Source organism: Carcharhinus amblyrhynchos, chromosome 18 (assembly GCF_965287045.1).
Source record: "Carcharhinus amblyrhynchos chromosome 18, sCarAmb.v2.hapA, whole genome shotgun sequence".
Lineage (NCBI taxonomy): Eukaryota > Metazoa > Chordata > Chondrichthyes > Carcharhiniformes > Carcharhinidae > Carcharhinus > Carcharhinus amblyrhynchos.
The window spans coordinates 35,170,597-35,192,887 of record NC_137341.1 but is presented as its reverse complement, the minus strand read 5'-3'; the positions used below and the strand labels follow the sequence as shown (position 1 = coordinate 35,192,887).

At 42.6% G+C, this 22,291-nt stretch overlaps 1 protein-coding gene across 3 annotated transcripts in view; it reads right to left on the bottom strand.

The window, feature by feature from the left end:
- Positions 1 to 17,229, bottom strand: part of LOC145355022 (otoancorin-like) — a 54,200-nt gene extending 36,971 nt beyond the window's left edge. For all 3 annotated transcript variants that reach the window (XM_080206794.1, XM_080206795.1, XM_080206796.1), the window contains exons 1-12: positions 17,142 to 17,229; positions 12,070 to 12,180; positions 10,663 to 10,691; positions 10,538 to 10,568; positions 10,405 to 10,432; positions 9,171 to 9,249; positions 6,549 to 6,677; positions 2,799 to 3,031; positions 1,706 to 1,809; positions 1,508 to 1,614; positions 867 to 1,006; positions 555 to 678 (exon numbers count right to left, since the gene is read on the bottom strand). In XM_080206794.1, coding sequence (XP_080062920.1) covers positions 555 to 678; positions 867 to 1,006; positions 1,508 to 1,614; positions 1,706 to 1,809; positions 2,799 to 3,031; positions 6,549 to 6,677; positions 9,171 to 9,249; positions 10,405 to 10,432; positions 10,538 to 10,568; positions 10,663 to 10,691; positions 12,070 to 12,151 — 1,086 coding nt within the window. In that variant the 5' untranslated portion in view covers positions 12,152 to 12,180; positions 17,142 to 17,229. The remainder of the gene's footprint in view (positions 1 to 554; positions 679 to 866; positions 1,007 to 1,507; positions 1,615 to 1,705; positions 1,810 to 2,798; positions 3,032 to 6,548; positions 6,678 to 9,170; positions 9,250 to 10,404; positions 10,433 to 10,537; positions 10,569 to 10,662; positions 10,692 to 12,069; positions 12,181 to 17,141) is intronic.
- Between the last annotated feature and the right edge of the window lie 5,062 nt (positions 17,230 to 22,291).

Below are 22,291 nucleotides of genomic sequence, written 5' to 3'. Positions count from 1 at the left end.
AATAACCTCTTGTGAGGTACCTTGTCAAACGCCTTCTGAAAATCAAGAAAGACCACATCCACTGGCTCTCCTCTATCCACCGCCCCAGACACATCCTCATAGAACTCCAATAAATTTGTCAGACACGACTTCCCCTTAACGAAACCGTGCTGCGTCTGCTCTATCAAGCAATTCCCCTCAAGGTGCCTAGCCATTTCCTCCTTGATGACGGATTCTAACATTTTACCTACAACAGACATTAAACTAACCGGCCCTCCTTCCACTCCATTCTTCATCTCCTTCTTTTAGTAGAGTCAACTATTCCTTTATCCCGCATGTGTTAATCTAGTTTGCCCTCAAATGTATCTATACTATTCAGTGCAATCATTCTTTGTGGTAGTGAGTTCCACATTCTCACCATTGTCTGGATAAAGAACTTTCTCCTGAATTTCTTAATAGATTTTTTTAGTTACTCCTTTATATTTAAGGCCCTGAATTTTGGGCTCCTCTACAAGTGTAAACAAACAGGCTTTCTATGTCTAGGAGGGAATATGCATTCCTGAGGGATGTCCTACCTTCCTCACTGCAACTTGGAACCCCTTGAGGCGACTGCACTTAATCATCTGGTGGAGTAAACTGCGAGCTTCTCCAGCATCCAGCTCCTGGACATTGTCGAAGAAACAGACCAGAAGACCAAGCCTGGAAAAGGTTTTAGGAAAGAAAATGAGTGAGATTGTGCAAATGATATTAGGTCAACTTCCTGATTGCTGAGGTGCGCTTTAATAAAAAGGAGAGGGGGGTGCATTTGGTGACCTGGATGTATTTTGAGGGATACTAATTGCACCAGAGTAGCTGGTGTGAGTGCAGGGGAGGGAGCTGCCATTTACCTGTACACTGTGGAGGTGTTGGCCATGTCAAATCCACTGGCATCGATCCTTTCCTGGAAAGCTCTGGCTGTAGCTGGCGTGATGTCGTACACTGAATCCAACTGCTTTGTTGCATTGTCGTAATTAATAAACAGTCGTATCTGCATTTGAAAATAAAATCACAAGCACACCCATCCACTAAATTAGAACTAACTTTTTACTGGTACACCACTAGCCCTTAAGGGGGCCACTCAACGTCCCACCCCATCTCTGTAACTTCCTGCAGCCCTACGACCCTTTAGGATTACTGCATCCTCTCCGATTCAGGCCTCCAGTCCAACTCCCATCTTTGTTCCACAGTGAGAATATTTTTACTTTAAACTGAGGTGTTATTGGTGATAAATGAAGCTCCTTTGCTAATTATTACATGCTGAATCAGTAAGGTACCATCTCCGATGGAGTAGAAACTCATGCACACTGGATTATTGGCACAATGGCATGGGTGCTTGCCACCTTTTTGACTTAAGAGTTGATTAGCGGCTGCAGATTTCACTTTCAGAGACCCATTTAAAGGCCACAAGATATCAAGGGACAAGATAAGGCCTTTCAGCCCCTCAAACCTGCTGGTCAACCTGAATTAGGTCTCAGAGCTTTTCACTCACCTCATTTAAGCTGATCTTCTGGATCTCCTCCAGAGGAAGATGGACAATGTACCTCCCCAAAAACCACAGGTTCTCTGCGGTGATCCACGATTCAATTCCACTCTCCCCTGTTTTGGGAAAAATGAAAAAACATTCTTTGTTGTGATTAGTTCACCCTTCTCAAAAAGGCCCAGTTCTATTGATTTTGAGTCAACCTACCAGGTGGTTTATAAGATTGCTGTAGGCTCTGCCTCATCCATTCGTATATTGCTCTTTGTGTACGCGCAGTCATTTTGTCATAGAGCTCCTTAAATACAGTTGTTCTGGAAGAACCAAAGTAATTGTTCTTTATAAAGTTAGAGAGAACAAAGATAACATCTACATCATGGGATCCAAGATTAATCACTTGGTAATAATTGGAAAGTCGACTGTGGGGGTTTGTGGACATTATAACCATTCATAGCAATACAGACTGCTAAGGTTGAGTTTTGCTGGTCAGTTGAGTCCTTGTTCTTGGCCAGTAAAGAGTTCAGACATTCTGGCCACAAAAGAATCACTATTGATGGTTCAGGACCTGTTATAACAGTAGCAAACGAACAGATACAGTCCCTCGGTACTACACTGAGAGTTTGTACCATCTTGTATTCAGAATTATGGATTATGTGCCCGAGTGTCTGGAATGGGGCTGGAATCTTTCTGACTCAGAGACAAGAGTTCAGTCTATAACAGTGAAAAAAAGAAAGTCTTGCATTTCTATAGCACCTTGCACAACATCAGAATGTCCCAAAGCACTTAACCACTAATTAAATGTGTTATGAAGTGTAGTCGCTGATCTAATGTAGGAAACATAGCAGCCAATTTGCAAACAGCAAGCCCCAACTGACAGCCAAGTGCCGACAACCCGAAAATGGGTTTTATGATATTAGTTGAGGGATGAATATCAATGAAGGAAAGACAGATGTGCTGCTCTGAGGGCTCAATGGATAAATGCATTTCACAACTGATCTATACCAACCCAGGGAGGCACAATGCTTCAGAACAATGTGTTCAGAATAATTGTGGGTGTTTGGGGCAAGGATAGGAACAGAAACGTTAGTCAGCATTTTCAAGCTTCCTCAACCATTCTAGTGAGAGAACTAACAGGAATAGGGAAACAGAGGCAGTCCTCCATCGGCGCTCACTGTCAAGGTGTACATGAAATTGGCAGCCACGCATATATGGTAGTGCACACTATCACAAAGCAATGTCCACCATCCCTCAAGGAATACAGTAACAGGTTAGGAAACAGTACAATGGATAAGTTAAATCTTACATATTTTTAAAAGTCTCTTCCTGAAGATCTTTTGGCATGTTCACAATCATCTCTGGTTGCAGGTAGATGGCTGAAGACAGTCTCAGTGCCATGATCAACAGCTCCAAACACTGAGAGGAGCTGATCAATGGTAAACACTTCTGCCAGCTGGTTTCAAAGAGAGAACGGTTCCCTCCGGGTATCTGCATTATCTGGTTTTTAATATGCCCAAAGTCAATGGTGATGAATGCAATCTGGGCAAACAAAATGGAGAGAGAGAGCAAGTGAGAGTTCTGGATACAATCATCATGTCACAGAGCTAGCACAAATCCATAGTCTCAGAATAGAATTCCAACAGTTATTCTACAAGGTGAGACTGAACACACTACAGTTGTATTTACTGGTATTTAGGAAGATGTGGGATGATTTTATTGATATTTTCAAGGTGTTGAGGAGTATATTACACAGGTTGGGAACTCTAAGATGAGGGGCAAGGTCTACGAATTAGAAGCAGACCTTTCAGAAGTGAAATCAGGAAACATTTCTACACACTAAGAACGGAATTTAATGTTCCCCTGAGGAAGTTTGGAAGGTCTGTAGGCAACCTTCCTATCTTGATGCCTGGTGAAGCCCATAAGTGGACAATGAAGGGATTTCTGCCCTAGGGGTCCTTGATTTCAAGGGAAGTCCACAACTGGCCACTTAGTTGCCTGATTGGGGTTTAATGAGGTGACCTTTCCCCAAAGGAGTTGACCAGGGAAAGATAAATGTGCTGCAATGATGATTCAGTGGATAAATTCATTGTGTCACTTTGATTAAATTCCACCCTGAGGATAGTAGAAATTTGGAATTGTCTTGTGCAAATGGTGAGTCTCTTTGAATGATGGGATAGGCTTGAGAGTCAGAGTGGTCTCCTCCTGTTTCTGGTCCCATTTGTTCTGGTCCTCCTGTTTCATTCCGTTTGTTCTTATCCTTCTAGAAGATCAACTCTCCCCTCCCTGAGAGGAGGTCGTTCAGTCCCTCAAATCTATTCCAGCATTCAGTTGGGTCATGGCTGATCAACATTTTAACTCATTCATCTGCCTTTGCTCCATATGTCAAACAGGAACATATCGATCAGAATCTTGAATGAACTCCAGCATTCAAAACCTTTTAGGGGAGAGAATTCCTGATTACCACTACTCAAGTTGCTTCCTGCTCTCACTTCATAGAATCCCTTGTGTGCAGAAGGAAGCTATTCAGCCCATTGAACCTGCACTGACAACAATCCAGACCCTATCCCCATAACCCACGTATTTACCCTGCTAGGGGGTATTTACGTACATACCCCCGATAGTAAGTGTCAGTTTAGCACGGCCAATCAACTTAACCTGCACATCTTTGGACTGCGGGTGGAAACCGGAGCACCCAGGAGGAAACCCACACAGACACAGGGAGAACACGTAAACTCCACACAGACAGTGACCCAAGGCCGGAATTGAACCTGGGTCCCTGGCGTTGTGAGGCAGCAGTGCTAACCACTTGTAAATGGCCCAGTAATAATTTCAAAATTATGCCCTTTTGCTCTGGCTTCCCCATCAAAGTTTCTACTTTAGTGAATTTCTTTCACACTTTAAACATCTTGAAGAGATTACTCTTCTAAACTCGTGCCAATACAAACTTAGTTTAAGTAACCTCCTTTTATTTGAACACTTTAAACTGCATGTTCACTACTGGTATTTAAATGAGAGCAGCGAGATTTATGTTTACTACAAAATATCACAGATATCAGTTAACTGAAAAATATCAGTAACAATTAAAGTAAAATGATGTTTTACAGTGACAGGCCAATGAAAACAATTGTCAATAAAACAGTCGGTATAGGGGTCTTGGAAGTGTCTTAATGGCTCATTGTGCATTGGCAAGCTGGTTTAAAAAGTCATCAAAATCAGCAAGGATTGATCCTGAACCTGTGCAGCGTTAACTGATCTCAGCCAAGAAAATAACAGAAGTAATGCAAATGGTCATTACTGAGCCAGGGAAATACATTAGGCAGAGTTCCTGCTCTTAACTGCCCACTGTATACTGGGGGCTAGGACAATAGCGGGGGGAGGAGTCATAGACGTTTACAGCATAGAAACAGGCCCTACGCCTCAACTTGTCCATTCCACCCTTTTCTTAACCACTACGCTAGTCCCAATTGTTCATGTTTGGCCCAAATCTCTCTGTACCCATCTTACTCATGTAACTATCTAAATGCTTTTTAAGAGACAAAATTGTACCCGCATCTACTATTACCTCTGGCAATTGTTCCAGACATTCCACTCTCTGAAAAAATTGCCCCTCTGGACTCTGTTGTATCTTTTCCCTCTCACCTTAAATCTATGCCCTCTAGTTTTTGATTCCCCTACCTTTGGGGGAAAGATGTTGACTATGCTCCTATGAGGGGCATAGATCAACATATTTTGATTTATGCCCCTCATTATGTTATAGACCTCTATAAGATCACCCCTAAGTCTCCTATGTTCCAGAGGAAAAAGTCCTAGTCTATCCACTCTTTCCTTATAACTCAAACTATCAAGTCCTGGTAGCATCCTAATAAATCATTTTTGCACTCTTTCTGTTTAATAATGTCCTTTCTATGATAGGGTGACCAGAACTGTACACAGTACTCCAAGTGTGGCCTTACCAATGTCTTATACAATTTGAACAAGACGTCCCAACTCCTGTATTCAATGTTCTGACCAATGAAACCAAGCACGTCAAATGCCTTCTTCACTACTCTGTCCATCAGTGACTCCACTTTCAAGGAGCTATGAACCTGTACTCCTAGGTCTCTTTGTTCTATAACTCTCCCTACCATTAACTGAGTAAACCCTGCCCTGGTTCAATCCATCAAAATGCATTACCTTGCATTTATCTAAATTAAACTCTATCTGCCATTCATCAGCCCACTGGCCCAACTGATCAAGATCCTGTTGCAATCCTAGATTACCTTCTTCACAGTCCACTATGCCACCAATCTTGGTGTCATCTGCAAACTTACTAACCATGCCTCCTAAATTCTCATCCAAATCATTAATATAAATGACAAATAACAGTGGATCCCGCACCAATCCCTGAGGCACACCGCTGGTTACAAACCTCCAGTTTGAAAAACAATCCTCTGCAACACCCTCTGCCTTCAGTCATCAAGCCAATTTTGTATTCACTTGCCTACCTCATCCTGGATCCTGTGAGATTTAACTTACGCAACAATCTACCATGTGCTACCTTGTCTAAGGCCTTCTAAAGTCCATGTAGACAACATCAACTGCACTGCCCTCATCTAACTTCTTGGTTACCCCTTCAAAAAACTCAATCAAATTTGAGAGACATGATTTTCCATTCACAAAGCCATGCTAACTGTCCCTAATCAGTCCTTGCCTCTCTAAATGCCTACAGAGTGGTTGATGAGCAAGAGGTAGAGGTGTTTACGGAGCTTACCAATTTCTGATGCTTAAGGCCTATGGCAGCTGATGGTACGGTCACCAATGGTGGAGCAATCAAAACTAGGGATGCTCAAAAAGCTGAAATTGGAGGACTGCAGGGACCTCAGAAGGTTGTGGAACTCGGGATATTACAGAGATATACAGTGTTAAATTAGAAGGAGAGGTTCATAACTCAAGAATACAGCATGATCTGATCAAGATGCTTAAAGCATTGAAGGAATTTGATGAGTTAGGGGAGACTATGGAGGGATTTGAACATGAGAACAAACAGCTACAGATAATACAAAGATATTGCTCCAACCTCTATGATTTTGCCACCATAGAAATATTTTGTACTGAGTAAGAAGGTTGAGATTTTCATTTGCTGTAAGTCAGCAGCCAGTCGCCTTGGCTGGAGGACAATTTCTCTGAAATAATTGGAGAATGCATTCTGAAAGAAAAAAAAGGTCAGAAAAGAACATCTCAGAGAGCTCAACACAAAATTTAACAAGCCACTACATTATAGCTTCAAAATCGTTGGCATACAATTATATTAACATGATCAATTGGGCCAGTGGGCTGATGTGACAGCATGGATAAAAGTTGGTTGAGTGACAGGAAATAGAGTCAGAGTGAATGATGTTTTTCACTTGGAAGAAAGTTATATAATGGGGATTCCCAGAAGTGAATGCTAGGATCAGTACTTGCCTTTGTCCATGTTAATGACCTAGATTTGGTGCATGTACAGGGCACAATTTCATAATCTGAAGATAACACAAAATTTGAAAGTACTGTGAACTGAGAGAAGGATAGTGATGAACTTCATGGGGACATAGACAGATTGGTGAAATGGGCAAATACGTGGCAAACAAAATTTAATGAAGGGAATTGTGAAGTGAATACATTTTAGTACCTAGAAGAAGAGGCAATTTAGAATAAATGGTACACTTTTAAACAGGATGCAGGAACAAGGGGACCCAAGTGTATATGTGCACAAATTGTTGAAGGTGGCAGTACAGGTTAAGGAAGTGGTTAATAAAGCATACTGGATCCTGATTTTACAAATTGAGGCATAGAGTACAAAATCCAGGATATTATGACAAGCCTTTATAAAACACCAGTTTGACCTCAACTGGAGAATTGTGTTCAATTCTGGGAACCACACTTCAGCAAAGATGTGAAGGCATTGGAGAGAGAAAGAGAGAATGCAGAAATGATTTACAAGAATGATCCCAGGAATGAGAGAATTCATATACATCGATAAATTGGAGAAGATGGGACAGTTCTCTTAGGACAGAGAAGGAGATTTGATAGAAATGTTTAAAATCTCAAGAGCTCTGAGCAGAGTAGAAAGAGAGGAATTGTTCCTTTTGGCAAAGAGGTTGAGAATCAGAGGACACTAATTTAAGCTGAATGGCAAAAGAAGAAAAAATGAAGTGAAGAAACCTTTTTTTTAAAAAAACAGACTGATTAGGGTTTGCACTGCCTGGGAGCTTATTGGAGGCAGTGTCAGTTCTGATTTACAAAAGGAAGTAAGCACCCAAAGAGAAAAAATTGCAGATCTATGAGGAAAAACAAAGGGTTGGAAGTTGCCAAATTGTTGTGGCAGGGAGCCAATGTGGTCTTGACAGGCCTATTTCTGTGCTGTAACTATCAATGATACCATTTCCAAGTCCCATTATCCATCTTCCAATAATCCTCATTCACCACATCCCTGGCCTTCTAGGCAGGGAAGCCCCACCACCCCACCATGACTAGGTCCCATCCACAGCCTTGGGCCCACCCAGTCAGAACCCATCTCCATAGCACCAGCCCCCATTCAATTGCCTTTGCACCACTTCCCAAAGGCAGGTCTGACTCCAATGGTGCTGACCCTTGATCAGCCCCTTTCAGCTCAAGGCTAGGCCCCATTCTCAAGATCCAACTCTCCCATGCGCATTTGAGAGCAAGTCCCATCACCACCAGCAAAAGGAAATTCCCAGCTCACACTCCTGTCACTGCCACTGCCATGTTCCAATTGCTATCCTTGAAACACATGCAAATCACAGCAATCGTTTTGTAATGGAATACTCTCCGCTTGGCTGGATGAGTGCAGATCCAGATAATTCTAAACACTCAACACCATCTAGGACAAAACAGCTTGTTTGATTGGCACCCCACCCACTACCTTAAATATTCACACACTTCATCACTGATACACAGTGCCAGCAGTGTGTACCATCTATAAGATACGATGCAGTAAATCACCAAGGCTCCATCAACAGCAGCTTCCAAATCTATAGCATCTACCGCCTAGAGAGACAAGGGCAGCAGATACATGGGAACATCATTACCTTCAAGTTATTCCCCCCCCCCCTCCACCGGTCACCCTAACTTGGAAATATAGGGCAGAATTTTCCTGCCCCATCTGCACGAGAATCATTGCGGATGGGACAGAACCAGGCAAAGGTCCGTTGACCTTGGGAGGGATTTTCCGGTCTTGGGGCGAGCGCAGAAAATCCTGCCCATAGTGTCCTTCCTTCACTGTCGCTTAGTCAAAATTTTATGACTCCCTCCCTGACAGCATAGTGGGTGTACCTTCATGGCGTGGACTGCAGCAGTGCACAAAGACAACTCATTACCACCTTCTCAAGGATAATTTAGGATGGGCAATAAATACTGACTTAGCCAGTGACGTCCACATCCTTTGAAGGAATAAATAAAACAGATATGCCAATGCCAGGTGGTGCTCCAGGTTTGGTCTTTGGGCAAAGTTGAGTTAGCTGATCCTAACTGGATAGCAATATTGGGATGGGGTTCTTGATTGCTGTGATTTGCATGGGGACATTGAACTATTTTTAAAACACATTATAAATACAAATTGTTGTTGTCTGCAAAGTTATAAATGTACTGGCACAGACATACATTTGAATTGCAAACATACAAAAAAAAGTATAGATCAAACCTGAAGCGAATGCAAACTAGATCCCTTTGAATGAAGATATCGCAGCATGTCTGCATAATATTTACTTGCGGAGTTATTCCTGGAATCCAGAAAACACATCATTAAGCTCACCGTTTAAAAAAAAATTTCACATTATTATTTCTTTTGAGTTGAATTACAAGAGTCCTTCCCCTCCTATCTGAGTGGATTGGAAACTTCCAATCTACTGTCTGTTTTTTTCAATTATGTCATATAGCATATCACCGTGTAGGACCATAAATTCTAGGGAAAGGATCCCAATTGTAGATAACCCAGTATTGATCCTCCAGTCAATCATATTGTTTCCAGATGCAGGGTAAACCTCTTCCGCTCTGCCTCAGCAATGCACTTTATTCCAATCTCATGAGTCCACTCCCCCATTCTGCACCCACTTTATGTCAACCCATTTCCCATGCTACCCAGGCTTGTGACTGACAGCCAAATTCAGTGTGGAGTGCTCTCCCCTCCATGTCAAAAGGCTAGCGATTCAACTCTCACTCCAGTGACTTCAATATGAAATCCAGGCTGACCCAGTGCAGCACTGTCAAGTGGGTGCAATAAAAACAATATATCACTATATTAAAGAGGAGCAAGGGAGTTCTCCCTATGTCACTATTTTAAAAAGGAAGGGAATTCATAGAATCCCTATAGTGCAGAAGGCAGCCATTCAGCCCATCAAGTCTCCATTGTCTCTCTGGCAGAGCATCTTGCCAGGCCCACCCCTGCGCTATTCCCATAATCATACATGCTTACCCCACTAATCTCGCTAATCTACACATTTAGGATACTAAAGAACAATTTAGCATGGCCAATCCATCTAATCTGCATGTATTTGGGAGGAAACGGGGCATCTGGAAGAAACCTATACATACATAACAAGAATGTGCAAACTCCACACAGACAGTGACCTGAGGCTGAAAATGAACTCAGAACACTGGCGCTATGAGACTGTGGTGACCTGGATATATCTATTGCTAAACCAACATCACAAAAACAGATGATGATCTGGTTAATATCTAATTGTTGTTTGAGAGAGTTTGCTATGCACAAATTGACTACTGTATTTCCTATATCAAACAGTGGTGGAACTTTCAAAAAGTACTTTCATTGATTACAAAACAACACTTTGAGACATTCTGAAGTTGGAAAAAGTACTATATAAATGAAAGTTTGTTCATTATTTCAGTTTTCTTTAAGATGAAGCCACAAATCTCACCTAAAGTATTCAAGTCCCTCGACAGTTCCTGAAAAAAAATGAAAAGGAGAGGATTTAAATGCATAAAACAAAATAAGATCTGGGAGAATATGTTTCAAGCAGTTTGATTCCGATTAATTTGAGTGAATCTCACCTTCTATGTACTTCCCATCCAACAACTTATCCTATAAGTAAGAAACACGTTTAAACAGTTAAACCCATGAATGTCAGCAAGAGGAAACAAATGAAATTAAATTTAAATAAAATCCTGTCACTAACCAGTATCTCTCTCAATTCAGCTGGTAAGTCTGTAAGAGGAACAATGAGTTAAAACTGATGCATGGCAGAGAGAAAGAAAATCCCAAATGTGTAAATGATACTCAATGTGGAGGTGCCAACTGGGATGGACACAGTAAGAAGTCTCACAACACCAGGTTAAGGTCCAACAGGTTTATTTGGAATCTCAAGCTTTCAGAGCACTGCTCCTTCATCACCTGATGAAGGAGCAGCGCTCCAAAAGTTCATGATTCCAAATAAACCTGTTGGACTTTAAACCGGTGATGTGAGACTTCTTAATAATCCTCTGCATGAAGTGTGCAATAGTTTGTGCAAGTTAAGGTGTCAGTCTTGGCTCAGTGGGTGACACTCTCACCTGGAATTCAAAAAATTGAGAGTTCAAATCCCACTGCAGTAACTTGAACACAAAATTTTAGACTGACATTCCAATGCAGCACTGCACAAATATTGCTGGGTCATAGGTGCTGTCTTCCAGGTGCAATGTTAAACCAAAGTCCTTTCAGAGTAAAAGATTCTTTTGAAAATAAGGCAATTCTTTTGAAGACAAGCAGGGGAGATATCCCTGGCACCCACGGCAATTTTCATCCCTCACACAAGCAGATTATCTGGTTGTTATCACATTGCTGTTTGTGGGAGCCTATTGTGACAAATTGTCTGCTACCTTTCCTTCATAGCAACAGTGATTGCAATTCCTAAACTACTTAATTGGCTTTAAAATTAGCATTGGTTTTGAGATCATGAGACGCACTATGGAAATGTTAGTCTTTTATTTGAAAACAGAGGAAACATATTTTCTATCAATTTTGTTCTCTCATTCAAGGGTCACTGCTCACAAGTTCCAGTCATCCAAGGAAGTATTCTTCAGACAGGGAAGGTAGAGTAAAGGGGCAGCATGGAGGGGAGGGGGGAACCAAAAATCAACTACTGATCACAATCCAGGGACCAGTACCTGGCCTCTTTTTAAGGTCTCTTTTAAAGTAAATACCTGAAAAATTTATTCAATAAACCTCAGTCCCCCTTTTAATAATGAGTTAAAAACTATTTAAATTAACTTGGCAATAAGTCTGCTTCTGAGATGTTATCTCCATTCAGTGTAGTCCAAGTTAAACCCACATGCCAACCCTTTGAAAAGTCAACCCCATGACCTTTGACCTAAAAAACATTGACTTTTACATGAGTAAATTTGGTAAGTCTTGGAGAAGGAAGTAAAGGCCAACAGAAGATGTGGAGAGTCCCCAGAGGAGGAGCTTGTAAAAGAGGAAATGCTTTTTAAATTCTTTATGCCTTCTCTCTTTCCCTCCCTCCTTCACAACAATGCTGCTGTTAATATGAAAATTAATTGAAAGACACAGATGCTTATAAAAATAATTCAAAAGATATATTTCTTACTTTCGCCAGGATCTTCATCAACAGTGAACCCAACTCTCCAAAAGTTCAGGATGACCAGCCAGATCCAGAAGTTTGGTTGCATCTTTACTTTGTTCCAGTGTGGTGTTGTTCCTGTGAACAAGTATGATGGACGATATTAATGAGAAACATCTCTTGCAGGATCAGGTAATGGGAAGGTTCACCACAAAAAGATCAGAGACATGATTTCCTTTCAGCTGCTTCAAACTTGAGGAATGTAACCTAAACCACCAGCAGTTTTATTTCCACAATAGTAATTTAGCAGATGTCCCAACCAGAGTCAAATGGTATAAGGCCTTCTACCATTGTGCTTGGTGCTGACTCCTTTAAAGAGCCAACCAATCAGTCCCATTCTCTGTTCTTTCCCCACATTTCATTGCAAATAATTGATAAATTCCCATTTTGAAAGTTTCTACAGTCTGCTTCCACCAGCCTTTCAAGCAGCACATTCTAGATCACAACTTCATGGAGTTAAAATAAATCCCATTTTCCCACCAATGGTTTTTATTAATTACTTTAAATCTGTGTTCTCTGCTCACTGGGGCCAGATGGGGTACCTGGACGAGCACTCAGATCCTGCGTAGACCATCTGGTGAGGGTATTCGTAGACATTTAACCTTTCTTTACACCAATCTGATGTCCCTATCTGCTTTAAGAAGACGACCATCATCCTTGTACCAAAGAAAAGCCAGGCAGCATACCTCAACAACTATCGCACCGTGGCTCTGACATTCATCATTATGAAGTGCTTCGAAAGGTCAGTCATAGCATGAATCAATTCCGGCCTCCCAGACTGCCTGGATCCATTACAGTTCACCTATTGCCACAACAGGTCCACAGCAGATGCCATTTCCCTGGCCCTACACTCAACCATGGAACATCTAGATAACAAAGTCACTTATGTCAGATTCCTATTGTCTACAGATCAGCCTTCACCATTATTCCTACAAAATTCATCTTCAAACTCCATGGCCTGGGGCTCGGCTCCTTCCCTGCGACTGGATCCTAGACTTCCTAACCCACTTACTGCAATCAGTGAGGATAGGCAACACCACCTCCTCCATGATCATCCTCAACACTGATTCCCTACAAGGCCTTGTCCTCGGCCCCTTACTGTACTCCATATACACCTATGATTGTGTAGCCAAATTCCTCTCCAACTCGATTTTCAAGTTTGCTGATGACACCGCTGTAGTGGGTTGTACCTCAGACAATAATGAGACAGAGTACAGGAATGAGATAGAGAATCTGGTGAACTGGTGCAACGACAACAATCTTCCTCTCAATACCAGCAAAACGCAAGAGATAGTCATCAACTTCAGGAAGCATAGAGGAGGACATGTTCCTGTCTGCATCAATGGGGATAAAGTGGAAATGGTTGAGATCTTCAGGTTTCTAGGTGTCCAGATCACCTACAACTTGTCTCATTCCCTCCACACTGATGCTATAGTTAAGAAAGCCCAGCAACGCCTCTACTTCCTCAGGAGGCTAAGGAAATTTGGCATATCTGCTACAACTCTCACCAACTTTCACAGATGCAACATAGAAAGCATTCTTTCTGGTTGTATCACAGCTTGGTATGGCTCCTGCTCCATCCAAAACCGCAAGAAACTACAAAGGGTTGTGAACGAAGCTAATTTATGTGATAAAACAAATCAAATCACTGATTCTTTGGCCACATTAGTAACAACTTGTATTTACAAAGTAACATTTATGTAAGAAAACATCACAAGGAGCTTCACAGGCGTGTTGTACGACACCAAGCCACAGAAGGAAATTAGGTCAAGCTTGATCAAAGGGAGGTTTTAAAAGAGTTTCTTAAAATAGGAAAGCAAGTTGGAGAAGTGCAAAAAGGGATTTTCAGAATTTCAGGGCCTTGACAACTGAAGGCACAGTCACCAAAGATGGAGCAATTATAACTGGGAATGAACAAGAGGTTAGAATTAGAGGGGCACAGATATCTTGGAGGGCTGTGGGGGCTGGAGAAGATTAAAGAGATCAGGAGAGATAAGGCCATGGAGGTATTTGAAAACAAGGATGAGAATTTTAAAGTGAAGATGTTGCTGGAACCAGTGTAAGTCAATGAGCACAGGGATAATAGGTGAACAAGACTTGCTGCATGTTAAGACGCAGACAAATGGGTAACTTCAGATGACCACTGATGGAATGTGTTCCTTACTTACATTATCAAAATCCCATCATAATTTTGATCACCTCTGTTAAATCTCCCTTCACACTTCTTTGGTGCACACTTTGTTGAATGACTTCCTTCTGCACTGTAGAGATTCTAGGATTCTCTGTTTCAAAGGAGAACTATTCTAGCTTATCCAGTCTTTCCACATAACCAAAGCCCCTCATCCTTGGTACCATTCTACTAATACAGTGATGGGCAACCTAGGCTAGTGAGTGGGCCACATGAATGCCCTCCTTCCTCTCAGTAGGCTCCAGATTGAAATTAAGCTTGATCCCTCACCGTGACCCCATGAGTAAGATTAAATATATTTAATACCTGTCGAGTATTTCATAATGAGCTATAGAAAATGCTTTATTATTTATATATTAATAAAACTATCAACTTCAAATGGTAAAACCAAAATAAATATTTACACTTTGGATGGCAAATCCTCTTCCCTAAAAGGGCATCATTGAAGTAATTGGGTTTTTATGCCAATCCAATAGTTTCAGATTCTTTTTGAGTCAAGTTTGCTGTGTGTAACTATTTTTACCATTTGGTTTACCAGACAGTCACACAGACAAAAATAATTTGCATTATTACAAAGAAGAAGGTAATGTGGCTATTTAAGGAAAAATGTAGTTGCATTAAAAGCAGCTTAGAGAAGATTTACTGGACTAATACTAGGAATGGGCAGGTTGTCTCATAAGGAAAGATTGGAGAGGTTAGGTTTGTATCCGTTAGAGTTTAAAAGAGTAAGAAGTGACTTGATCAAAACCTTGAAGGCCTTGAGAGGTAATGGCAGAGTGGATGTAGAGAAGATGTTGCTTCTTCTGGAACCTGGAATGAGTGGTCACTATTTAAAAATTAGGGGTCACTCATTTAAGATAGAGGGTAGAAGAAATCTTCTCTCCCAGAGGGTTGTGAGTCTCTGGAAGTTTTTTTCTTAAAAGGCAGCAGAAGCAGAGTCTTTGGAGATTTTTAAAGGCAGAGATAGATAGATTCTTGATTAACAAATGGGTGAAAGACTAAGGGGAGGTAGGCGGGAATATAGGGTTGAGGTTACAATCAGAACAGCTACAATCATATTGAATAGCAGAGCTGGGTGAAGGGGCCAAGTGGTCTACTCCTAATTCATACGGAAATCTGAGTGAAGATCCTATCACAGACCTTCCCTTTAGTTCTTTTTGCCATCCTCACTCCTTTCACTTGCTGAACTCTGATTTACATTTCTAACCTTTTCCCAGTTTTGATGAAGGGCCGTGGACTTGAAATGTTACCAGACCTGCTGGGCATTTCCAGCATTTCCTATTTTCATACCAAAAGCAAAGCACATTGCTTCACCCTTCACTTCACCTCTGACCTAAACCTTGCCAACTTCTTCACTCAAAGGGTGGTGAATCTCTGGAATTCTCTGCCCGTTGAAGTGGTGGAGGCTGCCTCGCTAAATATTTTTAAGACACGGGTTGATGGGTTTTTGATAAGAGAGGGGATTAAGGGTTATGGGGAGAAAGCGGGAAAGTGGAACTGAGCAGCGACAGATCAGCCATGATCTTATTGAATGGCGGGGCAGGCTCGAAGGGCTGGATGGCCTACTCCTGCTCCTATTTCTTATGTTCTTATGTTCTTATGAATGTGTGCCATCTACAAGATGCACTGCTAATTCGACAATATCTTCCAATGCCACAATCTCGACCACCTAGATTCAAAGAACAAGAAGGGCAGGCACATGGGAACACCCCACCTGTAAATCCGCCCCCTCCCCCCAACACCAGCCCCCCCCCCTCCCCCCCCCTCCATCACAAACAATCCAGTGGAACTGTATCACCCCTTCACTATCTCTGGGTCAAAATCCTGGAACTCCCACCTCAATAGCACTGTAGGTGTCTCTCCCCTCATGCACTGCCAGTTCTGAGAAGGCAATTCACCATCACCTTAACAAGGGCAATTAGGGATGGGCAATAAATGTTGGTCTTGCCAGTGACACCTGCCCTCCATGAATAAATTCAGCCTCTGGAGCTATATTTTTAAATCTGTACTTTTGGTAAATTGTCCGAAATACCTTCTACCCTTTGTTTGGAATTATCCAAAGAATTACTCCTTTTCAAGTATTTCCAAATTCTCTTTTGAAAGTTATTATTGAATCTGTTTGAGGCAGTTAATTCCAACTCATGACTATCTTGACAAAATGATTCCCCTCAACACCACCCCCGGCCCGGGTTCTTTCCCTGATTATCTTCATTCAAAACATAAAACCAGCCCCAATATCTGAATAACCACGATAAACGTGCACAATTCAATTTATAAAGGTGGGGTTTCCAGCCACTGCGAATGTTCTTGAATTATGCGGAAAACTTTTTTAAATCAAAATATTCCACTGAAAACAGTGAAATGTCTTAATGGCCGTTTTGAAAATAAGAGGAATACGTGGAATTGTAAATTAAACTGTTAACAGAGGAGAAAACAAATCTGATTTTGTTTTAGGTTTGTAATGGAGTTGCGATAAAATAGGAACCGGTCCTGAAAAGGATACAAGACAATCGATTCACTGTTCAATCTGTTACAGGATCGGGGTTAAAATTAACAGGTGGTTGCTAATATTCTGGGGCGTACTCAATGCATTTACAGATTCAGTAAGTTAACAGTGTGTACTGAAAGAGATGCAAAAAAAACCCTTCAGATTTAACACATCTTTCTTTTAGTTGAAATAAAGGCAATGCTTGAATTAATGCATTATGTAATGAGCCGCCGATGAAATTACACTTGTTTATGAAACTAACAAAACGCCCAATTAATTCTCCACAATATCCTTAAAAACATCCGCTGAAATTTATTCTTAGATCTGTGATCGCCAGGAAAAAAAAGAGAAAAGAGCGTATACCTGTGCAAACAAAGTCGTAAGTCTCTTACAAACTTTTCCCTTTTTTTGCCACTGGACTTTCCCCGTTCCCGATTCAGCAATCAGACACTTGAAGGAACAAGGAACTTTTATTTCAAACCCCTCCTTGCTGACGTTAACTGGGTGAAAGGTTACACCTGTCCTCGTTCTATGACTTGCATTTATATAGTATCTTTAAAGTAGTTATATATCCCAAGGCAATTATCATTCACCCCTTCACCCGCCTTGTCATTTTGGTCAGCTTTCAGAACGTCTTCAAGAATGGGAGAAAGGTGGCAATGGCCAAAAGTTCACTTAGGGTAGTCCTGAGTTGAGGCCCTCAAACAGCTCAAGACAAGGCTGATGAAAGTGGCGCAAAAGAAATTGGAGATGGGCAAGAGGTCAGGGTTTATTTTTCTTCATTAGGGGGACCTGGGAGTTGCTGGCTGGTCCACATTTATTGCCCATCCTTAGCTGCGTTTGAGAAGATGATGAAGAGCCAGTCACCTTCTTGAATTGCTGCAGTCCATGTGCCCTAAGGGAGGGAATTCCAGGATTTTGACCCAGAGTCTGTGAAGGAAGACAATGTATTTCCAAGTCAGGATAGTAGGGTTGGAGCTATTTAGAGGGTTCTAGAGCTGGAGAAGTTTACAGAGGAAGGGAGGGGTGAAGCTGTGGATGGATTTTTAGTAGCAGTTGCTTCACTGCTCTTGGGTCAAATTCTTGGAATTCCTTCCCTAACAGTACAGTGGGTGTACTTACATCTGAGGGACAACAGTGGTTCAAGAAGGTAGCTCATCACCATCTTCTGAAGGGCAACTAGAAATAGGCAATAAATGCTGACTTAGCCAGCAATGCCTATATCCCATCAACATTTTTTAAAAATCTAGGATGAGAATTTTAAAATCAAGAATTGCTGGATTGGGAATCAGCACAGGTCAGTCAGAACAAGAGTGAAAAGGACTTGGTTTTGATTTGATTTATTATTGTCACATGCATTGGTATACAGTGAAAAGTATCGTTTCTGCACACTATGTAACAAAGCATATCATTCATAGAGTTCATTGGGGGGAAGGAAAGGAGAGGGTGCAGAATATAATGTTATACTCATAGCTAGAATGTAGAGAAAGATCAGCTTAATATAAGGTGGAAAGGCAAATTGTGTGGAGGGTGTGGAGAGTCTGCAGAAGGATCTAGATAGGCTGGGCGAATGGGCCAGGAAATGGCAAATGGAATTTAATGTTGGCAAGTGTGAGGTGGTCCACTTTGGTAGGAAGAATGGTAGGAAGGACTATTACTTACGGGGCGAAAAACTGCAGCAGGCGACGGTGCAGAGGGACCTCGGGGTCCTTGTGCATGAGTCGCAAAAACCCAGCCTGCAGGTGCAGCAGGTGGTCAGGAAGGCGAATGGGATGCTGGCCTTCATAGCGAGGGGGATTGAATATAAAAGTAGGGAGGTCTTGCTGCAGCTGTATAGGGCATTGGTGAGGCCGCAGCTGGAGTACTGTGTGCAGTTTTGGGCGCCGCACCTGCGCAAGGATATTTTGGCCTTGGAGGGAGTGCAGAGGAGGTTTACTAGGCTGATACCGGAGTTGAGGGGGTTGAGCTATGAGGAGAGGCTGAATAAACTAGGCTTGTACTCGTTAGAGTTTAGAAGAATGAGGGGAGATCTCATTGAGACGTATAAGATGATGAATGGGATGGATAGGATAGAGGTGGAAAGACTCTTCCCGCTCAAAAAAGACAGTAGGACTCGGGGGCACAGCCTCAAGATAAAGGGGGGGCGGTTCAGAACGGAGTTGAGGAGGAACTTCTTCACTCAAAGGGTGGTGAATCTCTGGAATTCTCTGCCCGTTGAAGTGGTGGAGGCTGCCTCGCTAAATATTTTTAAGAAGCGGGTTGATGGGTTTTTGATAAGAGAGGGGATTGAGGGTTATGGGGAGAGGGCGGGAAAGTGGAACTGAGCCACGACAGATCAGCCATGATCTTATTGAATGGCGGGGCAGGCTCGAAGGGCCAGATGGCCTACTCCTGCTCCTATTTCTTAAGGTTGGTCCATTCAAAAGTCTGATGGCAGCAGGGAAGAAGCTGTTCTTGAGTTGGTTGGTATGTGCTCTCAGACCTCTATCTTTTTTCTGATGGAAGAAGGTGGAAGAGAGTATATCTGGGGGGCGTGCGGTCCTTGATTATGCTGGCTGCTTTTCTGAGACAGCAGGAAGTGTAGACGTAGTCAGTAGATGCAAGGCTGGTTTGCATGATGGACTGGGCTACATTCACAACCCTTTGTAGTTTCTTGCAGTCTTGGTCAGAGCAGGAGCCATACAAATCTGTGATACATCCAGAATGGATGTTTTCTATCCTGCATCTATGGTACTTCTATGGTAAAAATTGGTGAGAGTCGTAGTTGACGCGCTGAAAATCGTAGCCTCCTGAGAAAGTAGAAGTATTGGTAGGCTTTCTTAACTATAGCATTGGCATGGAAGGACTGGGACAGGTTTTTGGTGATCTGGACATCTAGAAACTTGAAGCTCTTGACCATTTCCTCCCCATTAATATAGACAGGGGCATGTCCTCCATTTTGCTTCCTGCAGTCAATGACTATCTCCTCCATTTTACTGACATTGAGGGAGAGATTATGGGTATGAGCTAAGGTAAGAGAAGAACTTTGGATGAGCTAAAGTTCACAGATTGGGGTAATGGGAATAGTTGGGTTTAAAGATAACAAAAGCAGAATAAAGTGTTCGCTTTCCAATCTGCACTTGAAAGTGGGCTAAACAAAACAGGGTGTATGAGAATGGATGTGTTGGGATTGTAAGTTTTAATGAACTTTCCTTTAATGTCTACTTATAACATCGGAGCTCCATATACATTTCCATCCAAACTACAACCAGCCCAACTGAAGGCTTCCATTGTTCCACTCAACATGATGTCCAGCCCAAACAGGTTGAGGTGCAAATCTAACTGAGACTGGCATGAATCAACCTGGTCTGCAGTGTCCTAAGCATTGACATACGAACATCTGTATACAAATTCAGAGCAGGAGGACATTCAGCCCCTTGAACCTGCTCTAAGATCATGACTGATTTGATTGTGGCCTTTATTTCCTGTCTACCCTCCCTTTCTCTTTGACTCCCACAGCAGTCTAACTCCGTCCACTGCTACATGGATCCCACAGACTAACAACCCTCAGCACAAACCATTTCTCCACATCTCTGTTTTATCAACAGATATTGTCTCTTTAATAATTTATTGTCACTTTAATCCACTCATCATTTCAACAATGGGAGTGAATTGCTGGAAGGGCTTGCTGTCTACAAAGCTACAGAAAGATTTGTTTTAATTCATTGCATATGGGCATCACTGGCTGGGCTGGCAATTATTGTCCATCCCTATTGCCCTTGGATGTCCCCCTCATGCCTCTCGCACTCTTTTTCCTTCCTCACATCACTTTATTCCCTGTCACACCCCCTTACAGCTATTTACCATTTATATAGATGGTCTGGAGGAGGGAACCGAGTGTATGGTGTCGAAATTTGCTGATGACACCAAGATTGGCGGAGCGGCAAATTGTGCGGCGGGTGTGGAAAGTCTGCAGAAGGATCTAGATAGGCTGGGCGAATGGGCCAGGAACTGGCAAATGGAATTTAATGTTGGCAAATGTGAAGTTGTCCACTTTGGTAGGAATAATTGTAGGAAGGACTATTACTTACATGGTGAAAAACTGCAGCATGCGATGGTGCAGAGGGACCTCGGGGTCCTTGTGCATGAGTGGCAAAAACCCAGCCTGCAGGTGGTCAGGAAGGCTAATGGGATGCTGGCCTTCATAGCGAGGGGGATTGAATATAAAAGTAGGGAGGTCTTGCTGCAACTGTACAGGGCACTGGTGAGGCCGCAGCTGGAGTACTGTGTGCAGTTTTGGTCACCGCACTTACGCAAGGATATTTTGGCCTTGGAGGGAGTGCAGAGGAGGTTCACTAGGCTGATACCAGAGTTGAGGGGGTTGAACTATGAGGAAAGGCTGAATAAACTAGGCTTGTACTCGTTAGAGTTTAGAAGAATGAGGGGAGATCTCATTGAGACATATAAGATGATGAATGGGATGGATAGGATAGAGGTGGAGAGGCTCTTCCCGCTCAGAAAAGACAGTAGGACTAGGGGGCACAGCCTCAAGATAAAGGGGGGGTCGGTTTAGAACGGAGTTGAGGAGGAACTTCTTCACTCAAAGGGTGGTGAATCTCTGGAATTCTCTGCCCGTTGAAGTGGTGGAGGCTGCCTCGCTAAATATATTTAAGATGCGGGTTGATAGGTTTTTGATAGGCAAGGGGATTAAGGGTTATGGGGAGAGGGCGGGAATGTGGAACTGAGACACGACAGATCAGCCATGATCTTATTGAATGGCGGGGCAGGCTCGAAGGGCTAGATGGCCTACTCCTGCTCCTATTTCTTATGTTCTTATGTTACACCCTTTCACACTCTTCGCACCCTTCCCTTCCTCACATCCCTCTATTCTGTCATGCCCCCTCATGCTCCCTCAACCTCTCACGCCCCCTCCACAGTCTCTCCCTCTCACAATCTCTACCCCACCCAGACTCTTCTTCCCCCCTCGCACTTTCTGTCTGTCTCCAATCACTCAAACTCCAGTGGGCCCCTTTCCTGCTCCAGCTTGCTTGAGGTGCATTCTGGCTGCCTCATGCCCCATTCCAGCCTGCCTGGGCTCATTCCTGTGGCTTCAGCTACCCAGCATCTCAGCCCTCGGCTGCCTAGACCTTGGTTAGGTTCCTGCAAATGTGGGAAAAGAAGCAACCTGTGACTGGAGGATCAACTACATGCAGATTCTTCAATTCAACCATAACTGCTTAACTGGCATTTTGAAAACCAGTTTGGCGGACGGAGGGGGCAGGGGGGGTTGCTGCGGAGGAGCTTTGAGGGCTAATTCCAACCCCTCAGGTTCCATGTTGAAAAGACCATAATTGCCCACAGTAATAAATTTGTCAGGAAGCAATACAAGTGCTTATAACCATTTAAGGTACACCTTTGTTGCAGTGACTATTTGAAGTGAAAATTACCTTTTTACTAGATATCTTTGATATTTAAATTGATTTTAGTTGGTTTATCATTGTAAAAGTTTGAAAAGTTCAATCTCATTCATTGTT